Source organism: Enoplosus armatus, chromosome 18, assembly GCF_043641665.1.
Source record: "Enoplosus armatus isolate fEnoArm2 chromosome 18, fEnoArm2.hap1, whole genome shotgun sequence".
In the NCBI taxonomy this organism is placed as follows: domain Eukaryota; kingdom Metazoa; phylum Chordata; class Actinopteri; order Centrarchiformes; family Enoplosidae; genus Enoplosus; species Enoplosus armatus.
The window spans coordinates 7148580-7166335 of record NC_092197.1 but is presented as its reverse complement, the minus strand read 5'-3'; the positions used below and the strand labels follow the sequence as shown (position 1 = coordinate 7166335).

Here is a 17756-nt window from a genome sequence, read left to right as displayed (position 1 = left end):
CTTAGTTATTGGGAAGGTTGGGAAGAACCCACAGATACAGCATGGAGTGACACCAGGACGGATTCAACAGGGATTAATGGATTTAAGAATGAGGAGGAAGAAGCAAGAAGAAAGTAAGATCAGGGGGGTAAATGATGAAAATAAAGTAAAATGTTAGACAAATTACAGAGGAGGAAAATAAAAACACTGACAGAAAATAATTATACAGGATAATAAACATGCTGAAAGGACCAAGACAAGAAAAATATAAGAATTGTTTAATGGAAGTTAATGAAAATCATTTAAGAAACATATGCGAAGACATTCTATCATAAATAAGTGGCCATATGAGTATTTATTTGTAATACCTGACAGACAGGTCTGCCTCCTCCCACTGAAGCTTGGCCAGGGTGCTTCCTTCTTTCAGGACTCCCAGCAGAATGGCCCTGCGACCACTGGGCTTGTGAAGGCACAGACCTCCAGCCCGGAGACCATTGTCCACTCCTCCGATCAGCGCCAGTACCGGCCACACTTCAGTGCAAAGAGCAGCCAGCTTGGCCTCTGACAGGGAACGACGATGTGCCAAAGATTCCCCTGTGTTGTCACCAGCAAGGTCTCGGTCCATTTCATTCCCTTCCTTCTCAAAGTGTGTGGGACTGAGGCCTGTAGGAGAGTAATAAGAGTAATACGTAATAACCATGAAGAAAATATGCTTTATAAGGATAACACATTTCATAAACATCTTCTATTGCCTTCCATATTGATTTTCAAATATTTGATATACAGTTTCCAGCTGGTTTTCATCCATCTGTTCTTTACACCAGCTTTCGTCCACTGTGGCTGCAATGTGATTGACAGGGAATTGCTAACTTCATTTTAGTTTCACATAATTGAAAGATAATGTGAAACCTAATTTGGTCAGAGAGAAAATTAAACTGTGTACCCCAGGGAGGGTACTGTATCTATTGTGATGGAGAGGCTGGTTACATAGATGAGGAATATATACAAACTACTAGAGAGAGGCCGGTCAAAATCTGAGGAAGGTAGTATTACATAAATCTGACCCACAAGATGAAGCTGATGAGGTAGTGCATCAGCCTGGTGAAGGCAGCTTGTTTGAGGATTTAGAAGTACTGAAATGACTGTGCATCAGTACATTTGTAATAATTCATTTGCATATTAGTTTGGTAGGTTTATTCTGTGAGACTGCATAAACAGAGCATCAAAGCTTAAGGGATACAATGAGGATGGCTACACAACTGAGTAAGCCAAAGCATGAAGGTGCAAACTGCCAAGACAGCCCACAAGACTTAACTTAGCCTCAGCAGTCTCAGAATACGTATACCAAATACTTAGCAGGTCAGGTATCTGCTTTCTCCTCGGACAAGTACATGTGCACAACAAGGGTGCAAATTGAGAACAAAGCTTTCTAATGCAGGGGTGTCCCTGTGGCTTAGGGGTTAAGACAAAGAACATGAGCCGCAACTTCCTCGGTTTGAATCTGGTCGGGGACATTTGTTGCATCTCTCTCCCCTGTTTCCTAAAATGAAAACAAAAGCAAAAGAGCAGGCTAAATGTGCCTATAAGTGAGCACTGTCAAAGCTGTGTCTGACCTGATTCATCCTCTTTCAGCAGGGGACCAATGAGCTCCAGGTGGGTGTGGATGTAGTGGTTGATGTGCGAGGCCCACTGGTCACACTGGTGGAGCCTACGGAGGAGCTGCACTGTTGACTCCAGCAGCACCGTGGTTTGAGGGCTGCAGAGAGGCTCCCCGGGAAGTAGATTACTGGGCATGCCTCGCATCTGGAGGTCACGCAGTGCCACCTGTGAAAAATAAAGAATAAAGCACAATTTTGCGACAAAATGTTCTTGAAAGACAATTGCTAAATGTGACAATTCAGAAAATTTCCTGGAATAGCCAAGAAAGGTAGACCTATTGTCAATGTTTCCTCACATTCACTGTATGGGTTCCCAAGTTCTACTATTAATGTAATTCATGGGGGGTTTCTAGTTGTAAAATTATATTTTTATTAAATGTGGCCGAAGACGATCAATTACCAAAATGTTTGATGGCAAAAACAGGCTTGAGCCTGCATAGGATTCAAAGATGGGGGACAAGCCACGTGCCCTATGGAGTAAGTGTCTATAGTATGCACAGTAGATGAAGTACCTTCTCTCCAGGATTACTGCTGTAGAACAACACACAAGGGTACAGTTCAAAGGCAACCACACCTTCAAATGCCAACTTTGGCTCCTAGCAGAAAAACACAAACACGCAAAGGTTGCAGAAAAACATAACAGCCGGTCAGAGTAAAACTCCTGAATACTGACTGTGAGTATTTGGTCAGACCTTGTCATTCTTAGCAAATGATATGGTGTGAGCCTCCATGTCCAGGATGCAGGTGATGGTGTCACCCTGGGTAAAGGAAGGTAGTGTGCGGACCAGCTCCCCTCCATGGTATAGGTTACCACTGTAGGCACGATACAGCCACATGTCAGTGGTGGTATGGTGGTTGTGATCTCTGATTGGCCAGCGTGAAACGCCAATACATGTGCCCTCATTGCCTCTGTTCTCTTTGGTAATGTAGAACTGTGGAGAGAAGTTTGGTATATATCAGGTTAATAAACATGTTCTCTCAGCTCATTTCAGTGATAAAATCTGGGCAATAAACAATAAAGAAAGATTAACTGTATGAGTGTCTATGTGGATACCAGTCCTCACCTTCCAAATGAAACACCCAGATGTGATGGCAGTGGTTGCCAGGCCGTAACCTTTCCCTCCTGAGCCATGGGAGAGGATGTTCCCACTCTCCAAAGAACAGCAGATGAGCTTGTGTGGGTCAAAGGAAAAATCTCCAATGGGAATACATTCATCATAGCTGCCAGGATTCTGCAAAACATGAGTTAGGAAAAAAAGCACAGTTCATCAGCAATGTTCATCAGCTGAATAAATAAATAAATGACATGTTGCAATGTGCAATAGCAAAATATAAACAAAGTGATAACAGCAATATGACATGACGACACTTTGCAGTCAACTGTAAAATACAGAGGACATGAAGTGCTTCACTCAACACGATCAGACATAATTCATTCAAATTACAAATGCCACTGAAAGGAAAACGTAAAATCACAACATAATAATTATAACTAACTGGCTGACTGATTCTACTGTGAATAAATTATCAGTGATTAGCAAATTACATTTTCAAATGATAATTATCATATTATACTGTAGGGTTACATTTCACGCTCTTTGTAATTTGACACTAATTAAATTTGTTGTTATTTTTCTGTCCTCTCCCACCTCTCATCCCACCACCACCATGGAGAACAGGCCCATCTGTTCTATCAAGCAGCCCTGCTGTTCATTACTTCCAGGAGTGAATTTCACTTCTTCCTAAACACAGCATTTTCTGGGTTTTGGATTACCGCATTCATTCACTACTTTCAGTCGTTAAGAAACACCAACACCTTTCCTGATATTGTCATGAGGGTTATGATAGGTTGGTTATTTGGAGACATTTAAATATGGTGTGTGTTATAATGACTTGCAGTAATTTCTGCAAATCAAGAAAACAGGATGAATAAATAAGAACACACAACTGAAGTTGAAGGGTCCACAGGAACTTCTTGTAGGAACTTTTATCCAGACAGACAGCATGCTACAGTAGAGTTGAGATAGCTGAAATCTTTAAAATGTTAGCTATGAATTTTTTGTTAATCCGATACTGTCTGAAAAAGAAGACTGACTGCCCTATTCTTCATATACACTATGTGACTGATCAAGTTTTGCCTAATTTTGTTTGCCAGGCAGCAGGTCAGTGGCTACAATGTGAGTAAACACTACAGATCATTAAACAAGACATGCCATGGAACTGCAAGGACAATTTCTTTTATATAGTAACATACAGCTTATATAGTAGTATTTATATAGTAATAAGCATAGTATAGTAAGAAGTACATCGTATTAATGTAATAGTGATTACCCCCTTGTCTTTTTCAGCCGTCTCCTCGTGGTTCCTCTCAGCTAGTGGTTCTTTCCACATATAAACAGACAAGAGCTGGAAGAGTTGTTTAACAATCTACAAGTAAACAGAGAAGGACAAAATCATGGATATCATTATCAAATTCACAAATTCAAACTCACAAATATAACACTGTCAGCCTGTACTTTTCATGTTGAATGCATTAATGTCTTCTTGAGCTACTTCACTTGCATGTTGCATTTACATCTTTACGTCATACCTGTTGAATTTGAACAGGTTCAGAACAAGCAGGTAACAATCTTTCTAAAACATGGAAAGCCAAAAGCTTAGTTCGAAGGTTCTGGAAGCATGGAGATCCTGAAAAGAGGACGGAGTAGGTGAATTAAAAGGAATCGAAGTAAGCTGTTCTGCACTGTGAACAATATCAATGCTGTTTTTAATTATTATTTCAAACTGTCTTACCTAAAGAGCACTTGTGTGAAATAATGGCCATGAGTGGATCAATCCATTTGACAAAAGTAGAAAGTCTTTTCATTACTCTTAATGACAGGACACGCCTCAGAAACACCAAGAAATCTGCAAGCTGAGATTCAACCACTTTGCTGCTTTCTACTCCTAAAACAGCAAACAGAAAGACAACTATACTCAAAAACAGAAGGGCTGTAAAAAAAGGCTTCACAAATGTCACATCTGTCCTTAAAAATAATACATTTCATTGTGGTCTTTAATCACAGTGCATTTGTAAAAAATATTTAGTGCAATATAGCTAAATTTGCAACACCAAGTAGATTTGCGCTCTTGCTGCCGGAGTCCAGATCTGTTCTCTCAGCTGTTCCTCTCTCTGCTGTCTGCTGTCGGTGGAAAGTATACAGGATATTTTGGAGCTGCTCACACATCACTTCCATGAGAGCATGGGATACATCCATAGGCAGCAAATCCTCACAGGAGCTGAGAGCACAGGACAATTTTTTATGCAAATATAAACATTAAAATTAATTTTAATTTTTTAATCAATTAAATAGTAGCAGTAGAAGTAATGCACAGTTCAGCTGTTTACAGTCTTCATTCTCACCTTGCAGCCACAGTCAATATCTGAAGGAGACGGGCACAAGCTAGTCTAACTGCCCCACTTAGTAGCATGGGTCCCGATGTAGAGGCTGCAAACCAGCCCTGGTTCATCAGTGCACAGCTGTTGTTGGTCAGCATGGAAAGGATTTCCAGGATGCCGCATTTGATGACCAGCACCAGGTCCACTGGTTGGTAGCAGAAATTCAGTGCAAACATTGTGGCTAGGAGAAGGTGCTGACAGGAACCTGGGTATGAGACAAAATCTCAACTACATGCAAACTAAAATACTTTGCAAAAAATAACCAACAGGGAGTAGTACGAGGCAGTTCCAATGGAAGCATGAATGTGTGTGAAACAATAATGAACAAACCTGGATGCTCTCTTTCCAATAGGACCCTCTCTTTGAGGACACGCACCACCTGCTGGTAGAAGGTGTGGGCTGCAGATTGTAGCTCTCTTTGCGTATCCATAGAAGCTGAATGCGTACCAGACTGGATTGAGATAAAAGGGATTGGAGAGTAATTTATACAACATGTTAATGCAGAGGAAACATATCAAGTGAATATTCAGTGTCTCTCCTCTCATCTCTTCATCTGGCTTGAAGATAAATAAATATTCATTCATTCTTTCCATCTTTACAGATCATAAACATTGTGACAGCATGATTAGTGCGTGTACCATGTAATGCTGCATCTCATAATTAGCTCCAGTGTGAGAGCCAATGATTTGTGTTCCCAAAGAAAAGCATCCAGAGAGGAACTGAAGCTGCACGGACTGCAACAGCGCAGGTAACTGAGGAGAGACGGTGAAGCCACTGCTCTTTTCCTCTATCTTAGACAGGAAGGATGACATCTGACACAAGGCCTCCAGACGCAACTGATCACAACAAAGGGAATAGTTACTGGTTAGTTGAGCTCTTAAATTGCATTCACAGAACATGTGCTCCAAATAATTTCTAGCACCGCATTTTGAAACTTTTTTTGCCCGTTTTCAATCATTTCCACCTAATACTTGGGCCTATAAACAACCAGAACAAATAGCTGCAGGTGTTACAGAGTTCTGATTCCTCAGCAGTAATAACCAGCTGTTTGCTTTTAATATCGTGTACAAGAGAAAAATCTTATTACCTCAGCCCTCTGTTGCTGCTGCAGTATAGCAAACGTAATGGCATTTGGATCTGCCTGACTATAAGTCTGTCCGCCAGGCAGTGTTGCTGGGGAGGACGACAAGTGGATCAGGCTTCCACAGACAAAGTGGAACACCTGGTTGAGAATAGGCAAAGTGTTGTTGCCATAGTGGGACATTGTGGTGGTTGGGCTGATACACTGCCGCAGGCGATCCCAAGCGTCTTTCATGATGCCCAGAGAACACAGAGGCAAGCCTGGAACAGACAGACCAGAAGAATTAAGGCCAGTATTGTCTCTGTCTTGTCTGATATTGCTTTTCGACACCTCTTACAGTGTTAATCATTTGGTGTTAATTTCTGTACAAAAAGACTGTTGGTGTGATTTTTCTCGCTGACAAAACTCAAATTGTTGCTGTGCAGTATGTTCCCCTAAATATAATGCAGACTTGACGTGCAACCATCTGTGCTGACCAAAAGTCAAATAAATCATTACACAATAAAAATATCTAAATTAGGATTTCCAAATTAGGACGACACAATATTAGTTATGTTTCACTCAAGTAATAATTGGGACATTTTGGGAAATATGTTTATTCGCTTTCTTGCTAGGCTACAACCCCGTATCTTGTCTTTCTGCTTCTCATCTAATGCTCTACAAAAAAACTATTCCTTTAATACAGGACTAGAAAACACGTTCCTCTTACCCATTTTGTTCTTGGTAGATCCCAAGGAGTTTCTGGAGTGGTCAGGCTAAATAAGACAAAGACAGTTCATTAGCTCTGATCAGGAGGCTCGGGGCCAACTTTTGGTACAGTACAAAACTTACCTGTTTTCGGACATCAGCAGACATAAAGAATTCTGTTGTCGATTTCCTAAAAGGTGGATAACGCAGACAGTTAGTGCAGAAACAGCTCACGGAAAACACTACTGCACTAAAACAAACCAAACAAACATATGCTGCCTAACACAAACTCTACCTTGCTCCAGTGTTCATAGCCTGACTAGTCTCCCTTTCGCTGGGTTCCACCCAAGCAGGCCTGACCCCGAGCAGGAGGAAGAGACAGCGGGACACCACCAGATGGCAGGCAGCAGAGAAAGACAAGCTTTCCTCAGATTCCCTCTGCTTCTCCCACTGCTGCTTGGGATCCAGCTCCCTCTCGGGGCTGACCGGGCTCTCCATGCTGCTGGGGAGGGCAGAAGTGCCAAAGGACTCATACACCGTCATGTTCTGCTGTACTTGCATGGCCTCCCGGGTGGCCATGAATGATTCTAGGACTTCTGCAGAGACAGGAAACACACTTGTGATGATGATAATGACGTGTGTGTAATATGTATTTCTGTGGGTCTGTCTGCCTATAAGCACTGCTGAAGGAAGGGCAGAAATAGAGATACGCATTTCTAACCTGACAGGTACATACGACTGTTGCCAAATGTGTCCTCCTCTGCAAGGTCTTCCTGGTTGTGGTTTGCTGTCGGGGGTGGGGGCACCTGCACCTCCCGGCTACAGTGACCTCTCAACCGCTGCTCTTGATCCTTTCCCACCTGCTCCACTGAGGTGCTTGGCTCTTGCCTGTCTGCATCAGGACTTTGGGGAGATTGAGTGGTCTGCAATTTAAGTAATGTGTTAATATTAATATACAGTTAAGTCCTTCTTAATATAGTGGAAAAAATAATAGAAATTGAATATAATGTATAGAAGAGTGCAATAATTGTTAATATTAACGCAGCCAAGCACATTTTTGCTGTAATATTTACAATACAAATATTTAGCTATATATTGTTTATAAATCACTCAAAAAAGCAGCATAGCATATATTTGATCGTGACATAAGTGGAGTTATTTTAGTAATGGTACCTGTTTGGCAGCAGTGTGCACCTGTGATGTCCTTGGACAGTTTTTATGGGCCAACAGAGTACTTCTGATTTTATAAACTGTTTCATAGACGTCTAACAGCATCTCACAGGGCTCATATCTGTCTCAAAGTAGAGTGGATAATTAGCATTGCTCTGCATTGCAGTATGGATATAATAATGATTAATTCACATCATTCCATCCTTAAAAAATGACGGTTTAAACACATAAACCTTAACATATAAGTAGCCCTTTTAGTATTTCAAAATAAAATACACAGGAACAGGCATTTCTGCAAATATTAAATGTGTGGTCCTGACCTGTCCTGTAAACAGGCCTCATTCTGCAGCCCAGTGTGTTTCAGAAGAGCAGCCAGACTGCAGCGACAGACAGTCTGCAGCAAACAGTCGCCTGAAGAGCTCCCACTCTCCCATTCTGCTCTCACAGCAAAATACATAACTCAATTACAACAAAGTCACAAAAAGGAAAAACACACAACCTAAAGACCAGAATTAAAAAAATGAATTTGTCATCATCATTTTATCACAGCAGTACATGTATACAGCTGCATAATATTCATAATTTCTCTTTTAAACATGAATTTCTGCATCACCTGGATGTTTACATTCTAAACTATAAACTTTCAAAGACAGGCATGCACTCATACACACAAACAGACACATGAAAGTCAAAGTACCTTTGCTGTGAGCATACTCCTCCATTTTCCGCCACAGGCCACCTGCAGGTGCTCTGGAAGATCCCAGTGCCAGTTCCAGCAAAGTCCTGGTTTCCTCATTCAGACTGAGCTCTGCCAGCCTGGCATCACTACTGCCCAGCAGTACCACTTCAGTCAGCCATGCCATGCTAGAGTCTAGATGACAAAACATCACTACGTTTAGAAAATCACAGTTTATGTCCCCATTTGCATGATGACATATTTTAGGTTGAAGATGCCCTTCCGACCATTTCTGCGGCCTCATGGTCTAACATGTATACCATGTAAGGTAAGCTAGGTATCATGTAAAGTAAGCTAGGTAACTTCATTGCTTGTCACCCCCCTCACTCTATGCCCATATTTCTAGTCTATCTCTACTGTCAACTACCTAATAAAACAAAACAAAATCGTAAACATTCCTCTTTACTCATTTGTAGATTCCGTAACATCCTCTTTGCCCATTGGTTTAAAAACATTTTCTGTACTTCCATGTAATGTAATGAAGCTAACAAGGTGGTTTCATTATTTGTGTGGACCCATTGGTGCAACATTAATCTGGGGATGAACATTGCAATAATTTGGTATCTACAGTGCATCCGGAAAGTATTCACAGCGCTTCACTTTTTCCACATTTTGTTATGTTGCAGCCTTATACAAAAATGGATTAAATTCATTTTTTTCCTCAAAATTCTACACACAACACCCCATAATGACAACGTGAAAAAAGTTTTTTTGAGATTTTTGCAAATTTATTAAATATAAAAAACCTGAGAAATCACATGTACATAAGTATTCACAGCCTTTGCTCAATACTTTGTTGATGCACCTTTGGCAGCAATTACAGCCTCAAGTCTTTTTGAATATGATGCCACAAGCTTGGCACACCTATCTTTGGGCAGTTTCACCCATTCCTCTTTGCAGCACCTCTCAAGCTCCATCAGGTTGGATGGGAAGCGTCGGTGCACAGCCATTTTCAGATCTCTCCAGAGATGTTCAATCGGATTCAAGTCTGGGCTCTGGCTGGGCCACTCAAGGACATTCACAGAGTTGTCCTGAAGCCACTCCTTTGATATCTTGGCTGTGTGCTTAGGGTCGTTGTCCTGCTGAAAGATAAACCGTCGCCCCAGTCTGAGGTCAAGAGCGCTCTGGAGCAGGTTTTCATCCAGGATGTCTCTGTACTTTGCTGCATTCATCTTTCCCTCTATCCTGACTAGTCTCCCAGTTCCTGCCGCTGAAAAACATCCCCACAGCATGATGCTGCCACCACCATGCTTCACTGTAGGGATGGTATTGGCCTGGTGATGAGCGGTGCCTGGTTTCCTCCAAACGTGACGCCTGGCATTCACACCAAAGAGTTCAATCTTTGTCTCATCAGACCAGAGAATTTTGTTTCTCATGGTCTGAGAGTCCTTCAGGTGCCTTTTGGCAAACTCCAGGCGGGCTGCTATGTGCCTTTTACTAAGGAGTGGCTTCCGTCTGGCCACTCTACCATACAGGCCTGATTGGTGGATTGCTGCAGAGATGGTTGTCCTTCTGGAAGGTTCTCCTCTCTCCACAGAGGAACTCTGGAGCTCTGACAGAGTGACCATCGGGTTCTTGGTCACCTCCCTGACTAAGGCCCTTCTCCCCCGATTACTCAGTTTAGATGGCCGGCCAGCTCTAGGAAGAGTCCTGGTGGTTCCGAACTTCTTCCACTTACGGATGATGGAGGCCACTGTGCTCATTGGGACCTTCAAAGCAGCAGAAATTTTTCTGTAACCTTCCCCAGATTTGTGCCTCGAGACAATCCTGTCTCGGAGGTCTACAGACAATTCCTTTGACTTCATGCTTGGTTTGTGCTCTGACATGCACTGTCAACTGTGGGACCTTATATAGACAGGTGTGTGCCTTTCCAAATCATGTCCAATCAACTGAATTTACCACAGGTGGACTCCAATTAAGCTGCAGAAACATCTCAAGGATGATCAGTGGAAACAGGATGCACCTGAGCTCAATTTTGAGCTTCATGGCAAAGGCTGTGAATACTTATGTACATGTGATTTCTTAGTTTTTTATTTTTAATAAATTTGCAAAAATTTCAAAAAAACTTTTTTCACATTGTCATTATGGGGTGTTGTGTGTAGAATTTTGAGGAAAAAAATTAATTTAATCAATTTTGGAATAAGGGTGTAACATAACAAAATGTGGAAAAAGTGAAGCGCCGTGAATACTTTCCGGATGCACTGTATTTGGCAAGACATTGGCACATACGAAAGCATGGAGAGCAAGCAGTATGTTTTCGTACCCAGCTGTTCAAAGTCCATCTCCAGGCCGTTCCTGAGGAGGACATTTGATAGCCAGAACTCTGACGTTTTCTCCTGAAGTGAGGGCGGCGGGCCTTGCAGCATACCACCGAGGCAACGGCCGACTGCCAACGCAACAGACCGTTCCAGATCCAGCAGCCAAACCCACTTGCATTCCTCCTCTGGTAGCTGCTGTTCAAGGCATGTGTTTTCTTCACTTTTATCTGTAAGGAAGATCCCTTGTTTTTGTTAAAGTAGTCTATATTGTGCCATCCTTTTTATAAAAACTTTACCTGTAACACTGCTGTAACCGCTAATAACAACAATAATCAAGGATAAGTCTATGGGTCAAGCAGATAGATCAAAATCCACTGACCTGAACAGGTTTTCTGAGCCTCCATCCCTAGTTCTTGTTCCTCCAGGAGGCTTGTCTCTGGCAGCAACCTGTTGAAATCATTGAGGTTCTCCAACAAGGCCAGTAAATGGCTCAGGAGAGGTTGAATGGTGCCCAGGGACAGCAGCAGCAAGGAGTACATTACCTGGCACAGCAGGCTGCCAGCCAATGAGTTGTACAACACCACTGGGACAAGGGTGAGACGAGAGAGGCTGATTAGAGTGACTGATAAAAATAACTGGGGAATACAGATAGACAACATATATAACAGTAATGTAGAAGATTAAATGATGGATTTGGTATACCGAACCATACCCTATGCATACAGTATATGTATGTATGTAATGTCTGTGCAAACAACTCACAAAACATATATGGGACAATAGAGTAACTAGGTTATAATGACACACACTTGATGAGAGCCATTGTTCTTACTGTGCAGTTTCTTGATTATTTGTTTATCCAGGGAACTATCCTTCAACAGTTTGGTGGATCTCCTGAGTGTCTCGGCAGCACAGGGAAGCAGCAGGTAAAGATGCTCACGAAGCAGTGTTACACTGCTGTCATCCTACAGAACAGGGGAATCAGCGTGAACATAAATACAACGGTTTGACTACAGAGCTCTGGGTAAAACATTAGGTTTAAACATAAGCCTATTGTGTACCGTTTCACAGAAAAATGGACAAATGTGTTGTCCCAGTTAGTTATTTCTGTAAAACTGCTCATCTTTGTATTGTGTATAGCAGAGTCTGTAGTGTACCTCAGGGTTGGAATGGATGTAGCAATGGGCGAGCAGGTGTTTATGAAGTCCAGATAGCAGCTGGTGAAAGTGAGAGGGAGGGTCAGTCTGTCCCTGGCTATCACTTGATAGTTGCTTATCACTGTTTTTCTCCAATTCCCCAAATGCCCGCTCCTGTATAAACAGACACAAAAGCAGAGAGCATGTGGAAAAACAGGAACGTCGCTCTAATTCAACAGTAACAATGTGCACCAAAATATCCAGAAAACATTTGTGAAAACTTTGGGAAAAAGTTAAATTGTGAATTTCTCTCCAATTCAACAGACATAAGACACAAAGTCGTACAAGGTCCTCTTTTCCATACCGTGTAAAAGCCTATGCTGAGGAGCAGGGTTCTGAGCAGCACCTCTGCTAAGTGCAAAGGGTCATAGGCCTCAATAGAGCTGGACGAAGAGGGCGGCCGGACGGACATAGCGGGAGTCACAGGGGGTCCCAGGGCTGTCACCTCCCCAAAATTGCTGTAACCTAGTAGAGAAGCTACATGGCTCTGATCCTGAAGGCTGCTGAGGACCATGTCTAACTGCAGACGCTTTGAAAGATACAGAGGAAAGAAGAAGAGATAACTGTCTAGTTTTTCATCAGGTTACCAAAAACTTTACTGCGGAGAAGAACTCATTTTTACAGTAACAAATTTTCACAACATTCAGGCAGTCTTCAACACATATTGGCTAGCAACGCTCCAAGTTGGCGCTAGCTTCATTCATCCATCCATCTATTTTCTAGACAACTATTTGGATCAGAGTCATCTTTAAAATGAGGAAAAACAAGCAGCCGAGGCAGAATATAGTGTGTCCTTTGTTTACACCAACATCTTCTATAAAACCCACATTCCTGACTGATACAAACAGTAATGTATTGACAAAATTGGCTTCATCTATTTATCTGTACTTATTTTTGTCTGCTGTAACAACCGTATTTCTCCTCCGGGGATCAATAAAGGCTTATCTTATCTTATAAACAGTACTACTATACCAACACATACGTAATGTTTTGGCACAAAAGAGCTCTCCATACCTGTCCTTTGGAGAGGACGTTCAAGCTCTGAGGGCCCTGGGGAAGGAGGGACAGGAGCAGTTCTGTTCTTTCCCTCAGTGGAGGCAGCAGCAGGGAAGCACCGATGGACAGCGTGTTCAGAACGGCCTGAGGATGGACAAGAATGTAAACACATTATGAACAGGCACATGGATATCAAGGGTTTGCATTTACTACAAGCTATAAATAAAGTAGAATTAGCACAAACAATTCCTCCTCTTCCTCAGGTCATATGTCAGCTTAAGCATATTATGAATAATCTAGTAAGGGACAGACTGTTAGTTACCTGTTGTATGGACTCTGGCATGTTGGTATCTATGAGCCTGAAGAGCAAGTTTCTGAGGGGCCTGCCCTGAGCCCCTAAAACCATAGCACCAGTGCCCCCAGCATGGGCCAAGGACAAGTGGATGGACAACAGCTTCATGCACAGCAAAATAAACTGATGGTGGTCCCTGAGGAAAAAATACAATATTAGCAGTGTCCGTTAAGTGGATAGGAGTCCATGTGTCCTCTCTCATGCAATGGGATGAAACATAAATTCAACTCATTAGAACTGATAAGATTTCAACAGGTCACAAAGAAGTGGTTTTTCACAACAGAACACTTTTTGCATGTGATTCTATACTGAACAAAGTTTCTAGAAATAATAAAATATATCTTCTGTAACAAGTTATATAATCATAGCTGATGGAGTGCCCCGGTAATTTAATTTCATACCTTTTAGATAAGAATGGGGCAGGGGGTGTGTCATTCCCGATGCCATCACAGTAACTTTCTAGGAAGTTGCGTAGGTACGTGAATGTACTCTCTTCCAGGTCGACACAAAAGGGCCTGTGCCATGCCACCAGTTGTCTGAAAAAAGACCAAGTCACTTAAAAAAGAGCTGTGCCAGCACAAATGTGTCAGAACCAATAAGATGGAACCACAGATACCACAGGGGATGAGAAAAGAACAGTTCAGCAATATAAAACCATGCTGAAGACGCAGATGCTACTCTGATTTATTGGGTATTTTATTGGGTTATTTTACAGAGTAGAAGAACAGAATGTATCTTCCACAATACCAAGGAAATACAACAATTACAGAAAAGCAGCTAACTGAGTGGACGGTAGACTGGCTAAAGAAAATCAACACATAAATTAGTTTCAGACGAGATGAGGCTTCACCTGTCGGTTGGAACTGCAGTCCAAGCCAGGCTGTGAGAAGTGCCAGCAGTGATTTGCTGGATCGACACACCCTCTAGACCAAGCACTTTCTTGGGTTTGGTAATTGGTGTTGAGGTGTGACCTTGTCCACACTGGCCCATGGTGTTGTTCCCCCAGGCATACACTTCATTCTCTGATGGAAGACGAACAGCGTACATTGCAGTCAGAGCGCATTCACAATTTTAATATCCCATTAATGAAACTATAAAAGTTATATTCTGAAAGCAGGTCTCTTACCATGGGACAGAGCCAGACAGTGGCTGTCTCCACATGAGATATCAATGATCTTGGTGATGCTGAGGTCTTCTATGAACCTGGGTCTCAAAGAGGTCGTCTCAGAGGAGCCACATCCTAAACACGAGCCACAGCCCCATGCAAACACCTAAATAAAGAAGAATAAACAAACATTTATGTATTATTGATAAAATTATCCATCTAGTCTTTTCTTTATCTCCCTATTTGTCTTTGTATCCCACCCTTGTATTTAGGATGTAATCAAATACAAACACATTTGGACTAAACATATCAAGTGCTGATGAAGAACAAGAGTGGCAAGGTGATGTTATTATGCTCCTTCAAAATAAAAGCTTTCCACAAAGAGCTCTTTTTTTCAGCAGATCAATTTTACATAAGTAAAGTGTTTTGTCAAAGAGCTATAGGTGCAAACTTTGGTCTTAAGTTAATCCAGTCATTTGGTACTTGAAATCCATGTCTGACCCAAAATGCTGCATCTCACCTGCCCTGCAGAGGTAAGAGCCAGAGATGACTGGCTGCCAGCACACACTTTCCTGATGATGAATCCATGCAGGGCCTCTATGACCTTTGGGCGATACACACGATTGGTGTCTCCATGACCTAGTTTACCTGCAAGGGTGAGTCATGTATGAGTACCAGCATTAGTTCAGACTAGCCCAAGACATTTCTGTTAAGATAGATCACAAGTGACACTACTATGGTACTGCCATTTAGGTAAAAAATGATATAGTGTGTTATTTTCATGAAAGTCATCAGATTTTGTGCACAAGCTAATTTTTATATTCTGTACAAAAATAAAACTCCTTCCACCCAAAGTGTGATTTTCACCAGTTCACTCAGACACTGCATAATGGCCTTAAATCAACCTGTATGTCATCTGTCAACATACCGTTGTCCCCTCCTCCAAAGGACCACACAGTGCGTCCATCCTGCGCCACAGCAATGGTGTGGGAGCTGCCACACGCCACCTGCCCTACACCACTGATGTCCTTCACTAGTGTGGGCACGTTCCGACTCTGACTGTCACTATGACCTGTACAGGAAATAAACACAGGACAACAGAGGGTGTTGCTAACATACCAGAGGAGGGATTTCACTCAAATTGTTGAGAGAAATTAGCTCGAGCAACTGAAGAAATGAGGTTTGTACCAAGTCTGCCAAAGTCGCCTTCTCCCCAGGTATAAAGCTCTCCATCATTAGTCACTGCAGCACTGTGTCTGTATCCAGCAGACACACAAACAATAACCTGGCAGAGATAACAATATGTGAAAACACATGTTAAATCACATGGCCTTTCAAAAAAATACATATGAATAAAACTAGAAGGCCACTCGCATGGAATATTTGACATCCATCTTTTCCCCAACAAGCAACGTTTTCTGCACGCTTACTTTGCCGAACAGCGGTCCTTGTATGATTTTGGGGTATTTCTGTGTAGCACTGTTGCTATGGCCCAGTTTCCCATATTCTCCATCACCCCAGCTGAATACCTGAAAGAAATATTTTGAACATTTTACAATTCATTATAAAGTATAGAATTTTACCTCACAAACACAAGTGAAAGTGTAAATTATGACTCTTACATGCTGTTGGCACTGTAGTTTGACTGATTTTACACTGTTTTGTCACTAACAACAATTTACTGTAAAGTAGTTGTTTTACAAATGGGGAAAACATAATAATAACATCAAATGTATTATGACAAAAATAGAGTAGGAAAAACGTTCAACTGTCAAAAGTACAGTAGGCAACCTGTGAAATATGTACCAGTATTCATGCTAATTTCTTACCTCTCCCTCTACAGTGATGGCCAAAGTGTGACCATCAGAGCCCTTAGAGGAGGACACCTTCTTCATGTTCCTATGTGGCTCCAGCACAAGTTTCTTGGGCATGGACTGGTTGTTGGAGTCCCCCAGGCCCAGACGCCCATAGCTGCCTTTTCCACATGCTTTCACTGAACCATCTGCAGACACTGAGAAGGTACAGTACTGGCCTGCCTCAATCTAAAAGAAGGACAAAGAGGATATAAGTCAGGATTACAACTTGGACAACATTTCTGAGTTGACTGAATGGAAAAAGACACAATGGACCAATACAGACTTGATGGACATGATCATAAATAGTTAGGAAGTGTAGGAAGTGTAAAAAGTCCTATTCTTATGGGTAACCATACCATTTGGGCATCACTGAAACCCTGAGTCAGCTTTGGCAGCAGGATTTTCTCCAGAGTTCCCTCTGCCAGCTGGTGGCTGCTGTTGCTGCCCCACACATACACCATGACTGCGTCGCTCTCTGTGCCAGGAGCAGCTGCATCAGTGCTGCAGGAGCACAGGCAGTAGGATGCTAGGTTACAAATCTGTCAAAAGGGAGGAAGGTGAGGTCCATAAAATCAGTTACTGGAAAATATGACAGTTCTTAATGGTGCCTATATGTTACAGTATTTGACTAAAATCTCTCTTACCTCCTCAAACAGGCAGAGAGCTGCCTGGGAGAGTCGACAAAGTCCATCTGCGTCCTTCTTCAGCACCTGAGTATTGACGGTGTCCCCACGGAAACCCTGAAAAAAAATTATGTTTAGCCTTCAACTGTTTTTACTATAACCTTACTAACGGTGTGTAAATCTGTGTGTTGGTTTAGATATATATCAGTATGTAACATTCCTAACATTCTTTCTAAACCAGAGGTAAATATCAGAACAAGAAAAGCCTCTCTCCCAAAAACAGTGACATGTCACTGCATGATCAGGCAGAAGGTAAAGTCAAGAAAGACAGAGAGGCAAACATTTTAATAACAAGACCTTAGTTTTTAGGTGCAGAGCTTACTTGTGTTTAAAGTTGTGTGATCACTCAGGGCTTTCTTTAGCTATTACAGAGATCACAATTATATGTAGCATGTGGTTAACAGGCTAAATCAATCATGAGGTTGTTGGCAATGCCCGGCCTGGTTGTCAATCGTCCAGAAATATTGCAAAGCTGATTAACCTGCTAAAGGATGACTCAATGTGCATATCTAGAGCGGGCAGGAAGACAGACTCAATCTTAATCCTTATCTGCACACTAA

The 17756-nt window shown here is 42.1% G+C and overlaps 1 protein-coding gene across 1 annotated transcript in view; it reads right to left on the bottom strand.

The window, feature by feature from the left end:
- The window catches only part of LOC139300948 (probable E3 ubiquitin-protein ligase HERC1), a 38328-nt gene that overhangs the window by 19086 nt on the left and 1486 nt on the right, over nt 1-17756 (bottom strand). The window contains exons 2-38 of the mRNA XM_070924162.1: nt 17158-17253; nt 16870-17052; nt 16487-16699; nt 16088-16186; nt 15846-15942; nt 15586-15729; nt 15178-15305; nt 14679-14823; nt 14403-14574; nt 13954-14088; nt 13523-13688; nt 13219-13344; nt 12509-12733; nt 12166-12318; nt 11841-11973; nt 11388-11591; nt 11014-11235; nt 8712-8885; nt 8335-8449; nt 8018-8135; nt 7566-7767; nt 7140-7440; nt 6989-7034; nt 6867-6912; nt 6164-6417; nt 5715-5912; nt 5407-5527; nt 5041-5281; nt 4750-4916; nt 4431-4583; nt 4228-4325; nt 3969-4064; nt 2702-2869; nt 2330-2569; nt 2150-2233; nt 1593-1803; nt 348-642 (exon numbers count right to left, since the gene is read on the bottom strand). Of these exons, the coding sequence (XP_070780263.1) occupies nt 348-642; nt 1593-1803; nt 2150-2233; nt 2330-2569; nt 2702-2869; nt 3969-4064; nt 4228-4325; nt 4431-4583; nt 4750-4916; nt 5041-5281; nt 5407-5527; nt 5715-5912; nt 6164-6417; nt 6867-6912; nt 6989-7034; nt 7140-7440; nt 7566-7767; nt 8018-8135; nt 8335-8449; nt 8712-8885; nt 11014-11235; nt 11388-11591; nt 11841-11973; nt 12166-12318; nt 12509-12733; nt 13219-13344; nt 13523-13688; nt 13954-14088; nt 14403-14574; nt 14679-14823; nt 15178-15305; nt 15586-15729; nt 15846-15942; nt 16088-16186; nt 16487-16699; nt 16870-17052; nt 17158-17253 (5969 nt within the window). The remainder of the gene's footprint in view (nt 1-347; nt 643-1592; nt 1804-2149; nt 2234-2329; nt 2570-2701; nt 2870-3968; nt 4065-4227; nt 4326-4430; nt 4584-4749; nt 4917-5040; nt 5282-5406; nt 5528-5714; nt 5913-6163; nt 6418-6866; nt 6913-6988; nt 7035-7139; nt 7441-7565; nt 7768-8017; nt 8136-8334; nt 8450-8711; nt 8886-11013; nt 11236-11387; nt 11592-11840; nt 11974-12165; nt 12319-12508; nt 12734-13218; nt 13345-13522; nt 13689-13953; nt 14089-14402; nt 14575-14678; nt 14824-15177; nt 15306-15585; nt 15730-15845; nt 15943-16087; nt 16187-16486; nt 16700-16869; nt 17053-17157; nt 17254-17756) is intronic.